The sequence below is a fragment of the Centroberyx affinis genome, unplaced genomic scaffold, assembly GCF_046629955.1.
Source record: "Centroberyx affinis isolate AG114_WGS23_722 - 3 ecotype Tasmania unplaced genomic scaffold, CSIRO-AGI_Caff_v1 ptg000046l_1, whole genome shotgun sequence".
In the NCBI taxonomy this organism is placed as follows: domain Eukaryota; kingdom Metazoa; phylum Chordata; class Actinopteri; order Beryciformes; family Berycidae; genus Centroberyx; species Centroberyx affinis.
In genome coordinates this window covers 653,909-668,474 of record NW_027278759.1, presented here as the reverse complement: position 1 = coordinate 668,474, position 14,566 = coordinate 653,909, and the positions used below count along the sequence as shown (strand labels likewise).

The window sequence follows — 14,566 nt, the reverse complement described above, 5'->3', positions numbered from 1 at the left end:
GATATACACTTTACAACAGTTGACATTTCTCTCTTTGGCCACATTAACAGGTCGCGGACTGTTGTGTGTGTGGCTCGCACTGTTGATTACAGATGTGAAAAACAAATGGCCTAACGGGTTTTCCTATGGAAAGCAGGGAGGGCACAGTGTGGCTACAGTGACATTTTCCCCACATGCAAAATCATGCAAAAGGTAAATACTGAGGCGGAGGGATACAAACACTATTGCAGAACATGGCCGTCACCTCCGTCATGTCCTCTCGTGCGGACCCTCCCACTTCAGTAACCCGTCCTCTGATTGGATTAGCCGCTCGAACGTCGGCTTGTTATTGGATTCTTGACATGTCAGTCTCGAGCTAATGTCAATGACGTTGATCGTACACTGGGTACACTGTATCGCCTGGGTGGACAGTATAGTTACTTCTACATTAAATGGAATATAATGCCGCGGATTTATGTAAATAGAGGCGTCGTTAGAGTCTAATTACTGGATGCGTGTTAATTAAAACAGGTTCAGCTGTGAATCGATTGGCGGCAGGCCTATCGCCGGTTTTAACAGCAATATTTCAGGGTAAGTGGAATGATACATTTCCTTCCTGCGTCTTTTTTCCTCGCACAGGAACAGACCTGCTTGCTTTATTATTTAAATATAACAAAGTAAAAGCAGCACTTTTAGATTTATATTACATACGCGCGCAATCTGCGCCGCACTTAACGGTGTCTGTATTATGATTTTTAATTAGTGCGTGCTCCAGCTCGGCAGACGAGTTATGGAGAGTGTAAGGAAGGTAATGGCTGTCGGTCGGACTCGTTAGAAATTGTGAAATGGCCTGTATAGTAGTAGCTTGTCTCCTGCTCTGTGAGTCGTGCCTGGTTGTGGTTATTTAAAAGAGGGCTTTTGGTTTGGTTTCATCAGCACACGCCGTTTGTTAACAGTCTAATGCCTCCAACCTGTCAAATCAGACCCTGTACCTGTCTGCCGTCAGTGGGCCTACTTCGCCTCACAGCAGCGTCTCCACACTCCGTTTGTCTATATTGTTTAGGACACAACTGCTCTGTAATGAGAGTCGAGCTCCCAGTGTGTTAAAACAAGCATTTCAAGCTCAAGTGGACGTCCACATTCCTGCTGTAACATGGTCAGTAGTCTAATGACATTAAGGAGCCAACAGACTAACTACACAGATAAGGGACCTATTGTTCAAAGCTGTTCATCCAATTGCAGTTTTCAGTGGCTGAGGCTTCATTCTGACAACAGCCTCAAGAAATAAATGCTAATATTTCCTTGCATTGGTTTAAGATAATGTTTAGACTCTGTGCCTGGGGGAAGTTTGCTTTGGAATAGCTTTGATTCTGTACAAAAAGCATTGCACTACTAATTTCTGCTAATGTTAGATGCCAAGCTGTGATGCCACTGAGAAGCAAAAGGGCACCTGAATGGCCTAATTATTATAAGTACAGTTAAATAGTATTCTTAACATTCACCTTAACAGCAACCTCAGCCAGGAACATTCAAATTAGGGCACTGATTATGGCTTAGCATGGGACATTATCACTTTAGAGTCATGTGCGCTGGAAATCAGCAGCCATGATTTTCTGTGGCATCCCAAGGGGGATACCAAAGCTGTTGGGCTAGAAGTAGGCCAGTTTGACAGAGTGATGCACCATAGTGAACCCCCTTCGCTGATGGAGTGATCAACCTTGCTATGCAGTACAGACCCACTCATTATGAACACAGAAATCACAGAAGGTAGGTTATATAGGGCATGTGGGTCACTTATTTGACAGGGAGCTTAATGGCAAATATCACAAATCAGACTTCTGCAGCACCAGCCTGTTTACTGTAATACTAATCTGTATTATGTGTTTTATTTAAGCTTCAAATCCTTATTTTAAATAAAACGAAACTTGAAGCTAAGTTCTGTAAGTCCCAAAATGGCACCTTAGTTCCAGCATTAGTTTGCATTGTGGATGCTCTTATATACGCCATGCTTTTTTCCACGCTGTGACCAAGAGAAAGATATTGGCTGTTCATGCACTGGCATAAAAACCTTGCTCTCATCAACAAACATATTTTATTACAATGCTTAAAATAACAATGCTATTGCAACTTGAAATCCTCATGGACCAGGACTTTGAGCTGAAGAAGCTGTGAAAGGTTGCCAAGATGAGCCGAATTAAACCAAGGACTTCTCCCCAGCAACAATCCTTGAGCACAGCATCACCAGATTTGCAAACCCTTTATTATTAGCATCATTTAGGATCTCTAAATTTTCATTTTTGTCTCTCAGTTCAGATAAAGCATGGGAGTCAGACAAAGAATCAAGCTAGGAATGATCTTTATTGCAGTAGTTCAGGTGTATATTAAGGCAAATTGAATACATGTCACAGAGAATGTCCATTTACTTTGCAACCAAGAGAGAGAGACTAGGAATGTGATTAAGTTAAAAATTACAAATACAGTCATACAGGTCTAAACAGAAAAAAAATGAATAAAACACTTTACATGGTAGATTTACAACAAACAGTCAATGGAATGTCAGTATGATATTAAAGTTTGATTCCTCTCTGTTGGTGTAAATCTTTCAGGGATGTCTGGAAACTAATAATTTATTACTTACCTTTTTTAAACTCTGAAATTGATTTCTCCTCAAGTGCCCTCTTAAGAGAGAAGCCTGACTGGTAGCGATTAGACCAGGTACAGCATTCGCCATCCAAAAGTGTTGAAAATATGGCTCATAGGAACACCTCATACAGTGATTTTAAATGGCATTTATTGGGTCACAAGTTCAATCCCGTTAACATCCAAATGTCCTGTCAAATTCTCCTTGAGCAAGACACTGAACCCCTACCTGCTCACTAAAATGTTAAATACAATGATATTTATAGATGAACTTGTATGACTGACTGAATCACAACCTCCTCTCAAATTTGTCAATGATTGGGTGGTTATAGTTCTGTTGGCACAGAACTATAATTTTTCAATGGGGTACTGTTGATTTATTTTATGGTAAAACATGAGGGGGAAAGGATCCAAAAGCAAAAGGGGTTAAATGAGACATGAAATAGCTGTTGTGTTATTATGAAGGAAGGTTAATTGGATAGATATTATGCTTAGAGATAATGTGTTTTGGTAGCATCTCATCTCGTAATTAGTTGGTCTCCTCAGCAATATTTTACATAATCTGTGGTAGTAACTGTGGCATAGTACATCAAACACTGTTATATTAGACCTTTTAAAATTTGACAATTAAATCTGTGTGTGTGAATACCTAACTGATGTTAAAAAATGTGTAGTGTGAGTCTGCCTCGGGTTATCATTTTCTACCGATCTTGTCTGGTCAGGTTAAAGGAAGATTCATCAATGTGACGCATTTTGTGAAAACTGTGGAAACTTTCTCCAAAGTAGATAATGTGACACATGCTGGTAGGCTACACAAAGACATCAGTTTTCATGTTTACATCTTACCTTCTTTGTTGTTGTCAGGGTTACGTTAAGTTTTAATTCTGCATGTAAATTCACAAGACTTGGTATTGAGTGTAAATCAACCCTGTCCATCCTTGGGCAGAGGAGATAGAGCCTTTATGGCCATTCAACACCGCTGTCTGAGAGCTGTGGATGGTCAAACCCCACTGTCTCCCAGGTTTGAGGCTCCTGCTATTTATCTCATGGCTTTGGCACATTTCATTGGCCAGTGCATAATCTGCTAAAGGTCACTGCCACTAATTACACTACTCCAAAACAGGCAGATGCCCACCCTGAGCTTGATTGCACTTCTCCTCGTCAGAAGAATATCCACTGCAAAACCATTGGATGATTCAAGCAACGCATGTGTGGCTCAAGGTGACAGAATGCCTGCCCTCTTAAGATAATGAGGCAAACTTGGTGCAGCCGAGGGTCATTCATTTTCAACTATTACACCTTTCTGTCTTGAGTCTTCCCAAGTTTCTTCAGGTTGACTCGGAAAAAAAAGCGCATCTTCCTGCCTCTTTTGGTCCCCGTATGTCACAGAGCGAGCTGGGTTTGGCCGGGTCCAGGGCTCAGTTTTAGCCAAGCGGCGACCTCATTATCTTGGCGTCCAATCAGTCCTCCGGCCAGCTCCTAATTGAGCCATCAGCGCCTTGAGGGGGAAGAGGAGGGATGAACGTGTCAATTACAGTAATGAGGGGGCAGCCATGCAGAGGGCAGTGGGGAGAGTCAGGCTAGACAGAAGCCTTGCAGCGTAGCCCCATTCTGGTCAATTCACAGCTAATCAAAGATAATATTGCAGCCTGACAGTGGCAAAGTTAGTTAAGTCAGTTGGGGAAGAGCATTTTTTTTTTTTATCATGTTTGCCTCTAGCAGCGGGATATTTCTACATTTTTTGTTGTGGTAATTGTTCGGAATCGGTGCCTTTCAGTTGGAGCTAATGACTGAATGATCTGTGATGTGGCCTACAATGTCCAGGACTACTGTGAGTACAGATGAAATATATATCTGAAAAGCTCCATCCAGGCACAGCACAAACCGCCTCATCTACATCTTTCTTTTGACTATCACGTTATGCTCGGGGGTTATCCAGATTAAATGCTGGTCTGAGCGTATTGTCTGATAATGGAAATCATTACAGGGATTTAAAAGCCTTCGAGTTCACTTGATTATCATTGCCACGGTCGCAGATTGTTAACTGGCTCTGGCCCACATTAGCAAAGTACTGCTGTATAAACATCTTATGGCATTTGCAATCTCAAATAGTTTTTATGTTGATGTTGAGGTATTGATGCTGTCTGGTTATCCAATAAATTGGCCTAAATAAAGTGGGTCTATACCAATTTCAACAACAAAATAAAACCATCTACTACTATTTGAACCCTTGATCAGAAAATGCATGATAGGCTACTACATTTTTTGTTCTTTTTTATTGTTGCTGTTCTTGTAATTCTATGTTTTTGTAAGAATCCAACAGCTTGAAGTGTAGGCCGCCTGCACTAGGTCACCGCATGTCATTGACATTATGTCATCGATACATGACACTGATGAATGACACTGTAGCGACCTGAGATTTCTACTGAGAGTTGCTGAATTCCTTATATGCTGGATTTTATTACAACCGCTGATTAATTCTCAAGTTGCCCGCCGTCTGAAGTGCAGTGAAGCTGGGTTAGCAGAGGCCCCATGTGCACGCCACTGGCCGCTGTGATTGGTTTTCATATTTTCCATCTGGCCTCACAAAGATCCCACAGAAAAGCATGGACTTGGAGGGTCATGACTGGAGGGAGAACCTTTTAACATAATGGCCACCGGGCTGCGTTCATGAGTGGGAGAGAACACAGGGGTTTTTAGGGTAGGTGACATACTTTTAATAGCTGTCCAGGGTGCATGCGATGGGTCTGGTTTAACTAAAAAGTCAGAGATGCAGAAAATATTTCAGCGGTGGGGTGGTGGTGATTGTTGTGATAGACAATTAAAAACTAGGCTGTAATGAAACATTATAAAAACTCATTATTTGTATTGACCAGACCACAATACAATACAATACAATTACATGAAATAAATGTGGAATCCCTATCATGTTAAATACCGTCTTTTTCACTGAAGATTGAACACAAACACCAGAGGATCATGTTATAACTCTTCCTTGTATGAGTAAGAACGTCCATGCTGAGATTTTACGGACCTTGCTGCAGCTAACTCATCAAAAGCACACAACAAGATTTTAGCAGTTCCACTCATTTGCCACAGAAGGCAGGAATACATTTCTGTTGTAAAACGAATTCAACTTTTGACTTGATTAGTCTCTGTGTCTGACATGTTCAAGAGAATGACCAGTTCCATCAGTTTCAAATCTGTCTGCAGCCTGTTCAACACAGAGGTGGCAGATATCTAAAGGCTTTCTTATTCATTTACTTCTAAGCTTTAGGGCCAGTCAGCAGAAATGACTCTTGGACCTCATCTAATAGAAATGCCCAAATGGTAAAGCTGCTTTCCAAGGATGGCCTTATAAAGATATACCAGTGATTAAGCCCATACATGGGAAAAGATAGCCAGCCAGACTGTAGTACAGTCTGCAATAATGAGTGAAGCCCTGACAGTTTGTAAAAAATCTCATTATTATAAGCACTATCCATCCAGTATGTAAAGACACTGATGCCTTCATATATCAGATTTCCATAATAAGCGTTGTAGAGCAAAACTATTTTCTACATTCAAAGGAAAAACCCAGTTTTACTTTAAAATCAAATCCTAAATTTGACCTCAAATTTTTTGCAAGGTTTTCAGTAATGGCTTAAAAAAAAGGTACACATATTTACAATTTCCAACATGCTATGCCTAAATAGACTGAAGAGACTGAATCTCAATTCAAAATGAAATGAAGAAATTATGCTAATACTACAGAAAAGTCAATCTATGCCTATCTATGAATTATGGAAATGGTTGATTTATTGAAGTTTCTGATAGCTGAAATGTTGCTCCATTATTGTATTATGGTCTACCAATGCAACACTTAATATTTAAATAATCAGAAAATGTTTGGTTAATTCAGGTCATTCAGAAAATCACAGAAAACAGAGGCTGTGTTACTCTACTCCAGGTTCAAGATGAAAGATGTGCCGGCGTGTACTGCATGGCTTGATGGGCCCTAGCCTCCAGACAATTCCTTTTTTAAAATGAATGAATCAATTTATGTATTTATTTTGTTAGTTTTTTTGTGACTGGTGACTTAAACTAAACCTTCAGGTTCTCCACATCCTCTGTGGTGTGTGTGGTTTGGTGTACCTACCTAGGCCTATGTGCTGACTGTGTATATAAATGTCCAGAAATTGTCAATGTACTTTGACACTGATGATGATCATGTGAGATCGAAAGACGTCGGGCATTTTTATTAATATGTTCAATGCACTGAGCACTTTTTGTAATGGCACTTAATTGTTGAATTGGATTTTTTTTTTCTTGATGTCGACATTCTTTTGTTCTTTTTTTACCTTCAAATATTGGTGTGGGCGTTTCATCTCTTGCATGGTTAATTTTCCAGGTTCCATGCCCAGAGATGGTTCAGTGGTTATGCCAACTCTGAAGCCATTCGTGTGCTCATGCTGGCCAAGTCTAAAATCTCACCAGAACTTTCTCTCCTGTCTCCCCTAATCTGTCTCCCTCTCTGCTTTCTGTTTGAATGAATAAAAACAAGTCAACAGTAAACACGTCGTCACCCACAAAAGATGCAGTCTCCCCCACAGGCAGCCAGTAACAAATAATGTTTTGACCTGTAATTGTACCGCCCCCTTTGGGCCAGTCAGTGTAAATTTGAAAATGCTGAAATGCAATAGTGAGATGCATAATTCCCCCAAGTTTTGTCAGAATCTGATCAGTGGTGTTTGAGATATCATGCATGACGAACAGATAGATGCATGGATGAACGAACCAACCAATGAATGAACAAAAAGAGACTCATCCATGTTCCTGCCCCTAAAACAGTGAGTGGACTGCCCAGTCACGTTTTAGGAAAAAAAATCCATGTTCCATATTAGCTCTGTGAAAGACCTCGTGCTTAAAGTAAATGCAGTAATATTGTCACTCTGATCCTGTCAATCATCGTTAAGCAGTACACAGTAAACTCCAGTGGCTGGAGCTACATAGTATGGCAGAAAGTTAATAGTAACCTGTGTGTAGGAACAACATGCATGGAAAAGAGAGATTAGAGGTCAGCAGAACAGGCATTGAGCTGCACTTTTGCCATAGAATCAGTTATAATTACTATCAACTGTCCCTCAGCTGCCCATAGCGAGGCCCACACACTGACATCCTTTTCATTCTCAGCTTTTCTGTTCTGATTTTACTTCAAATGAAAATGCCATTGATTGTTCAGTGTTGTCACTGAGTGGCCCAAAGGGCCTGATGCATCATGCACGGGGGAAAAACATGTTGACTGTTCGCTTGTACAACATCTTGATGACTCACACGCAGGTTTAAGTCTTAGTTCCCTGTTTTCTATCTTTTGGAGAATGCTGCTTATGTTCACAAAATTTTGATTGAATTGTCCCTGACCATAGGATCAGCACAAATCAATTCTTTAGGAAGGGCAGTGGGATGACTTGGTGGTTAGTGAGGTTGTCCTCTAACCAGAGGGCTCAGGTTCGATCAAGGATGCTTCAGTGGTTGCACCTGCTGAAGCATCCTTGGGCAAGGTACTCAACCCTTCTGCAGGAGTGCTGTACTAGCTGGCAGACCCTGCATCCCAACCAGAGGCCAAAAGGAAAACCTCCTTCTTGGGTCAAGAATAAAGTACATCAAATCAAAAATTAATTCTTTAATTAAATGTCTTTCCTCTTGACCTGTTTGTTATGGTGAGTGCTAGCATAAACCAAATCTTTGGCCAAAACGTTGGGACCAAAATGAACACCCAGGTCTGCAGCAGAAACATCTGCCCTTGATAACCTGCTCCTGAAGGTGCTTCATGTATGTCACCTACCCTAATGCTGTGAACAGTCTTGAGAACAATGCTGGCCGGTGAAAATCCCTTAGGCTCGATATCTTATTTGTCTATGTCATCCTACCCTGGAGTGTGTGTGTGTGTGTGTGTGTGTGTGTGTGTGTGTGTGTGAAAAATGTGTTTCTTAATCAGACATCGCTGCCTTCATTGTCCTCATTTGATTTACACTGAACAGCATGGGTTACATAGGCCATTTCATTTTCTCCCATATATCCCACAATGTGTGGTGTAACCACAAGAATTTGTTGGATGGAAGATGGATGGATGCTTTTTCCTCAACAACTGATTCTTATTTTAGCCTTCTGTTGATGTTTGTGTGATGGTTTATGTACATAAGGGCTGTTGGAGTAACCCTTCTGTCTGTCTGTCTCATGTAGGAGAGGAGTGACGTCCTCCTCACCACGGCAACAGCGGGGAAGCTGGCCAGTTTTGTCCCCGTTGAGCAAACGATGAACTAAGGACCCCCACTCCACACCCTCACACGTCTCTGCTGCACCCAACCTTCACTCTCGCTGCCTTTTGGCAAGGGAGTCGACCACGTTGCCACGCCACAGCCGGGCTGAGAAATGTGTGTGTGCGTGCATCCTGGGATGCATGACTGTGTCTGAGTATTTTTGGGCACGAGTAAGAGGTAGTAGGCTGCGCTTCCTCTGTCACCCTCTGAGAGGCACTTCTCGACTTGACTGACCGCGACATTTGTCTCCACAACTGCAAAGCATCATGGGGAGGAAAAAGATTCAGATCCAGCGGATCACTGATGAGAGGAACAAGCAGGTGAGTTTTATTTTCTGGGCCAATTCTTTCCTTCTATGCTCTTTGGTGTAGAATACAGCAGCAACAAAAATTATTTTGACAATCGATTATTCTGCTGGTTATTCTAGTGCTTAATTGATTAATCGACTAAGGAAGAAACGTAACCAGTGTCATCATAATCATGCCAGGTGTTAAAATCCGAGTTGTTACTAGGGAACAGATGCTGAATAATTCCACTGACTTGACTTGCTTGAACATTTGCTTGAGCCCTTGTCATCTCTGATCTATTTTAACAGCAACAGTTCATTTTTTTGTATCAATTTGGGATTGCCAATTGTTGTAAATACCTTATTTTTAGTTAAGATCATTCAATAATACTGATAATGTTACTACAATCAACAATAATACACATTAGTATTTTATTTTTGCATATAATATTACTTAATAAAGTTACAACGTACTTTATTTTTGCCAAAAGCAAACTGCAAACTGTTAGCTCAATGCAGCATGATGTATCAATAATACAAATGCAACGTCCCGTAGGAAGGCCTATTTGAAAGTAAAATGACCCGTACTGACAGTTTGCATATCTCTACATATCTCTTTCAATTAAGACAGATGTGCCTGTAATCCTTTTAGCAGGGATGGTGTTAAGGACACAGTTGATGTGCTCTTAATATTGTGTAAACTCTTTTTATTGATTGAACCAAAGAGTAGCAAACTCAGCAGCCATTTTTATGGAAATGGAGTGCTGTGGATGATGAGGTTGCTCTGTCAACATTCCTGTTGAAAAAGTATTATATAATTTAATACTGTTGCATATTGCATGTTATCACTCCATTTTGTCTTGAGTGCTATAAAAAACAAAAATGATGTCCCTCAGGGCAATGAAATGTCCAAATTGATTTTATGTTTGAGTTAATGCCATGAATCGATAGCTATATGAAACTCAAGGCCTTTTAGGTTTTTAATCAGTCTTTCAATAGCAATGTGTTTCCATTTTCAAGAATATAATTCTATGGTCTTTATGGTCATGAAAAGCCTCAATATATGCAATAAAAAGACACTGGTTGTCATCATATTAATGCAATATTATAGGGCAGTATACCACATACACAATAATATGCTGTATCAATATTTCCCCCACCCATAATGCTATGTTCATGTACACAGTACCTTCAGAAAGCATTCAACCCCCTTGACTTTTTCCACATTTTGTGGTGTTGTAGCCCGAATGCAAAATGGATTATACTGAGATTTTTTTTTTTGTCAACAATCAACACAACAATCACCCGATAATGCTTTTGAAAATTAAATACAGAAATATCTCAATTAAATAAGTATTCAACCCCCAGAGTCAATATTTTTGTAGAAGCACCTTTGGCAGCGATTACAGCTTTGTATTCGTCTGAATCAACTTGTCACGTGTGGATTTTGGCATTTTCTCCCATTCTTCCTTGCAGATTTCTATGTAAAATACACCTATCTTATCAGTCTTAATCACAAATTGGAGCTCCAATAGAGAGGAGCCTTGTCTTTATAAAACATATAAACAGAAAATGTTACAGTCCAGCTGGGTTGGTAAACATGAGTATGCTGTGTGCAGTTTACTGACGTCACATTACATAATTTCTTGGTATTGATGTTCAGCTTTTTCAATCAGTTATATCTTGCTGCCATTGGGAGCCACCAACATTCACAGTTTCCTATATGGCAGCTTTAAGCATGGTCAGGTTGAATGGGGAGTGTCTGTAAACAGAGTGTATTAGACGTCATTGTCCATAAATCTTTGGCCCAATTTAAGGTCTTTAGCACTCTGAAGCAGGTTATTTTTGGCTCCATTCATTGCTCTCTCTATCCTTTACAAGTCTTCCAGTCTCTGTCTATGAAAATCACCCCCAAACAGCATGAGGCTGCCACCCCGCTTCACAGTAGGGACGGTGTTAGACGGGTGATGAGCGGCTGTGAATACGGCTGAGAAGTTCAATTTTGTTTTGATCAGACCACAGATTCTTCCACATGCTCTTTTGGAAACTTCAGGCATACTGTCATGTGCCTCTTTTTGCCTTTCATGTGGCTTTCTTCTGACCACTCTGCCCTACAACCCAGATTTGTGAAATGCTGTCCTTCCGGCAAGATCTCCCATCGCAGCCAAGGAGCTCTGTAGTTTTGTCAAAGTGTTTCTTGGGTTCTTGGTCTCCTCCCTGACCGAGCTCCTTCTTGCTGTTTGCTCAGTTTGGTCGGAGGACCATCGATAAAGAATCTCGTTAGCTCTGTATTTTTAGCATTTCTCTTCCATTTCCATTGTTCCTGTGAACTCCAAACACTTCAGTAATTGTTTTATACCTTTTCCCCAAATCGATGCATCCTCACAGTTCTGTCCCTGAATTCTACGCACAGTTTCCTTGGACTTTGTGGTAAAGTTTCTGCTCTGACATGCATTGTTATCTGTGGGACCTTATATAGATGTAGTATGTGTTTCATTCTGAATCATGTCCAATCAACTGAATTGGCCACAAGTGGACTCCAATCAAACTGACATCTCAATCATCATACTATAAAGCAAGGAATGTCTGTCTGTCTGTCGGATTTGGTGCAATTTGGACACGCGACACGTTCAGTATTAATAAACTTTGAATAAACAAGCGAACAGTGGCGCGAACGGGCACTGCACTAGTAACATTCAAAGGAAATTGGATGCACCTTAATTGAATTTGGAGAGTCACTGCAAAAAGGTTGAATACTTACTCACTCAAAACATTTCAGCTTTGTAATTGATTTGTTAAAAAAATGTATATATCTAAAAAAAATCCACTTTGGCATAATTGAGCATTTATTGTGTGTTAAGTGACAAAGAATCCTAATTTAATTGTGTTTGAATTCAGGCTGTGTTGCTACAAAATGTGGGGGGAAAAAATAAGGGGGTTGAATACTTTTTGAAGGCGCTGCACATGACTTTTGGTGTGACAGTGACTTGTTCAAAAGTGGTAACAGCACTACCACCTACTGTCACTTGTTTCATCCTATGAAAGATGAGTGGATAAAGTTTCACCCCATCTTCAGTGCTTTTGACCTCTTCTATGACACTGAAAAGTAAACCTATCCCCATATAGCATTTTAGGATGTTCTTTTTTTGTGCCAGAATGTACATTTGCCATTGGGCCTAAGCGTTAAGCATGCCTATAAAGCCACCTGTCAGGTCCTGTACAGTAGCTTTCCTGTTTGGACTAGATCTGAGGTTGGAGGACTCGAGGAAGACTGGACCCGATTGATAGAGATATCTGTCAACATCACTGTCGGCCAGATTCTGATAAGTTCAGACATGCCTCATCGTAGATGAAGTGGAAATCTGTTCTTCCTTTTTTTGTTTTAACATTCAAATAGAAATTTGCAAACATGAATCACTCTTCCCGAAAGCGGCATCAGAGAATCAAGTCTAACAATCAGTAATGTCAACAATGGCAAAATCTGGAGCAGCTCTGTTGACCAAATCACATTTACTGTAAATGGGCGCACTTCATTGTTAGTGGGGCACACTATTACATCTGTTTACTTTATTTTACTGTAGTGCTAATAGTTTTGAGCCAGAAAAGGTTCCCATATCCTGATAGTCATCCAGGTTACTCTCACTATTAATCCATCACATATTACCAAATTCCTTGTACATGGTATGCTGTTGCCATTCTGATTTTCAAGACGGATAGGTGAAAATAACTTAAATGTAGCTTGATCACATTAATTAAGAGAAGTTCCATAAACAAGTATTCATTTTGGTTGCTGAATGAATCTTCCATTTGGACCGTTAAGCGAGGATGCTTCCTTATTGATGTTGCAGACTGATTCCACTGAGTGTCAGTGGAGGCACAGAGAGCCCAGGAGTCACCAAGCAGACATAAAACGCACTGTGCTTATGCTGTTTGGTGGATGGCTTTATCTAAAGCATCTGACAGTACCATGACTACATACATTTCTCCCTCTTCGCTTCCTCTCATACATAATGGATGAAATCTGTCTTGTCACTGGTGGTTGCTGTCAAAGTTGGATGTTTGTCAACTTGCCATTTTAAATAAAGAGTTTAGACTCAGTGTGTCTAGGGCTGGCTGTGCCATTCTGGTTTGCATACGCAAAATAGTGATCAAGTATACTACTGACAATGGAAGGTTCACATTGAAATATACCCAAACAATACAAGCAATGAAACGCCATAGCTGAAAATCAACATTTGGCTACTTTTCACATTTACCCCCCTCCTTAACTCATTTACTGTCAAAACAAGTCATCTAGGTAACTCCTTTATGAGCTACCCACCATGAACTTAACCACTTACTATGCTTTGGTCGAGGCAAATACAGCATAAAGAAGATTAATGTACTCCAGATATGCTTGAATTTGTCTCAGAAGTAAATATGAATAATTAGTGCCACCCAATAATGCATATACACAATTATACTGTATAGTGCTCTGAGAAATGATAAATTAAGTTATAATTCTTTATCCCTGAGAGGAGAGATGATACAGTAGGGTGTTGGTCCTAGACCCAGTGGTGAGATCCAGATGAGAGCTGCTGCTTCAGGCCTTCCAAGCCGACCAAGACCCGGGACCGTCAGAAAGCTTCTCATCGGTCCCTGGAAGAAAGGAATAAAAACAGCATTATTGTTTTAAGGCATTATGTTTTACAGCTAACCATATGTCTATATTTCTCTTACTTGTTTACAACCTCAATGCTAGTAGCTAGTGTGATCTACTGTTTAAGTTTCAGCACTAAAAAATTATGTGAATACACTTAAAGCATTTTATTAATAATCAATATAATATGACCTATATATTAGTGAAATGAGGTTTTAAGGTAATGACTCCTGCCAAAGCAAGGATGATATAAAACCAACATGTAAAAAACAATGCAACATTGTGTGCCTTTGTATACTGTTACCATGAATTGGCCGATGCAAAATTAGAAGCCATGAGTAGTCTATCAGACATCCAATCTCTCTTATCCCTAATTTTCACTTCACAATTTGATTTGTTAGTCTAGACTTCTAGTGTGTCTGTGTGTGTGAGAGAGAGGTGGGTGTTGGGTGTTGGGCATCCATCTGTTTTTGAGCAACACAATAATCATCTCATTAGCACCTTGTTCAACCTGAGAAGGAAATTGCATGGAAAGAGAGGAAAAGAGAGAAATGGGAATCAGAGAAAGTTCTAGTGAGATGATTCAGGATGTCGCACTTAGGGGTCAGAAAATCAGGTAGACGTGGTTTTCGCCCTGCTCAGAGCTTTCTCAAATTTTTAAGAAAACAAGTGTCTTGCAATGCTCCACAGTCCAAATTGTCAACATGTACGAATTCTTTGAGT

At 40.3% G+C, this 14,566-nt stretch overlaps 1 protein-coding gene across 3 annotated transcripts in view; it reads left to right on the top strand.

The window, feature by feature from the left end:
• Nucleotides 1-405: 405 nt before the first annotated feature.
• mef2d (myocyte enhancer factor 2d) overlaps nt 406-14,566 on the top strand; it is a 31,826-nt gene continuing 17,665 nt past the window's right edge. For all 3 annotated transcript variants that reach the window (XM_071517577.1, XM_071517586.1, XM_071517567.1), the window contains exons 1-2: nt 406-570; nt 8,842-9,238. In XM_071517577.1, the coding sequence (XP_071373678.1) occupies nt 9,185-9,238 (54 nt within the window). In that variant the 5' untranslated portion in view covers nt 406-570; nt 8,842-9,184. The remainder of the gene's footprint in view (nt 571-8,841; nt 9,239-14,566) is intronic.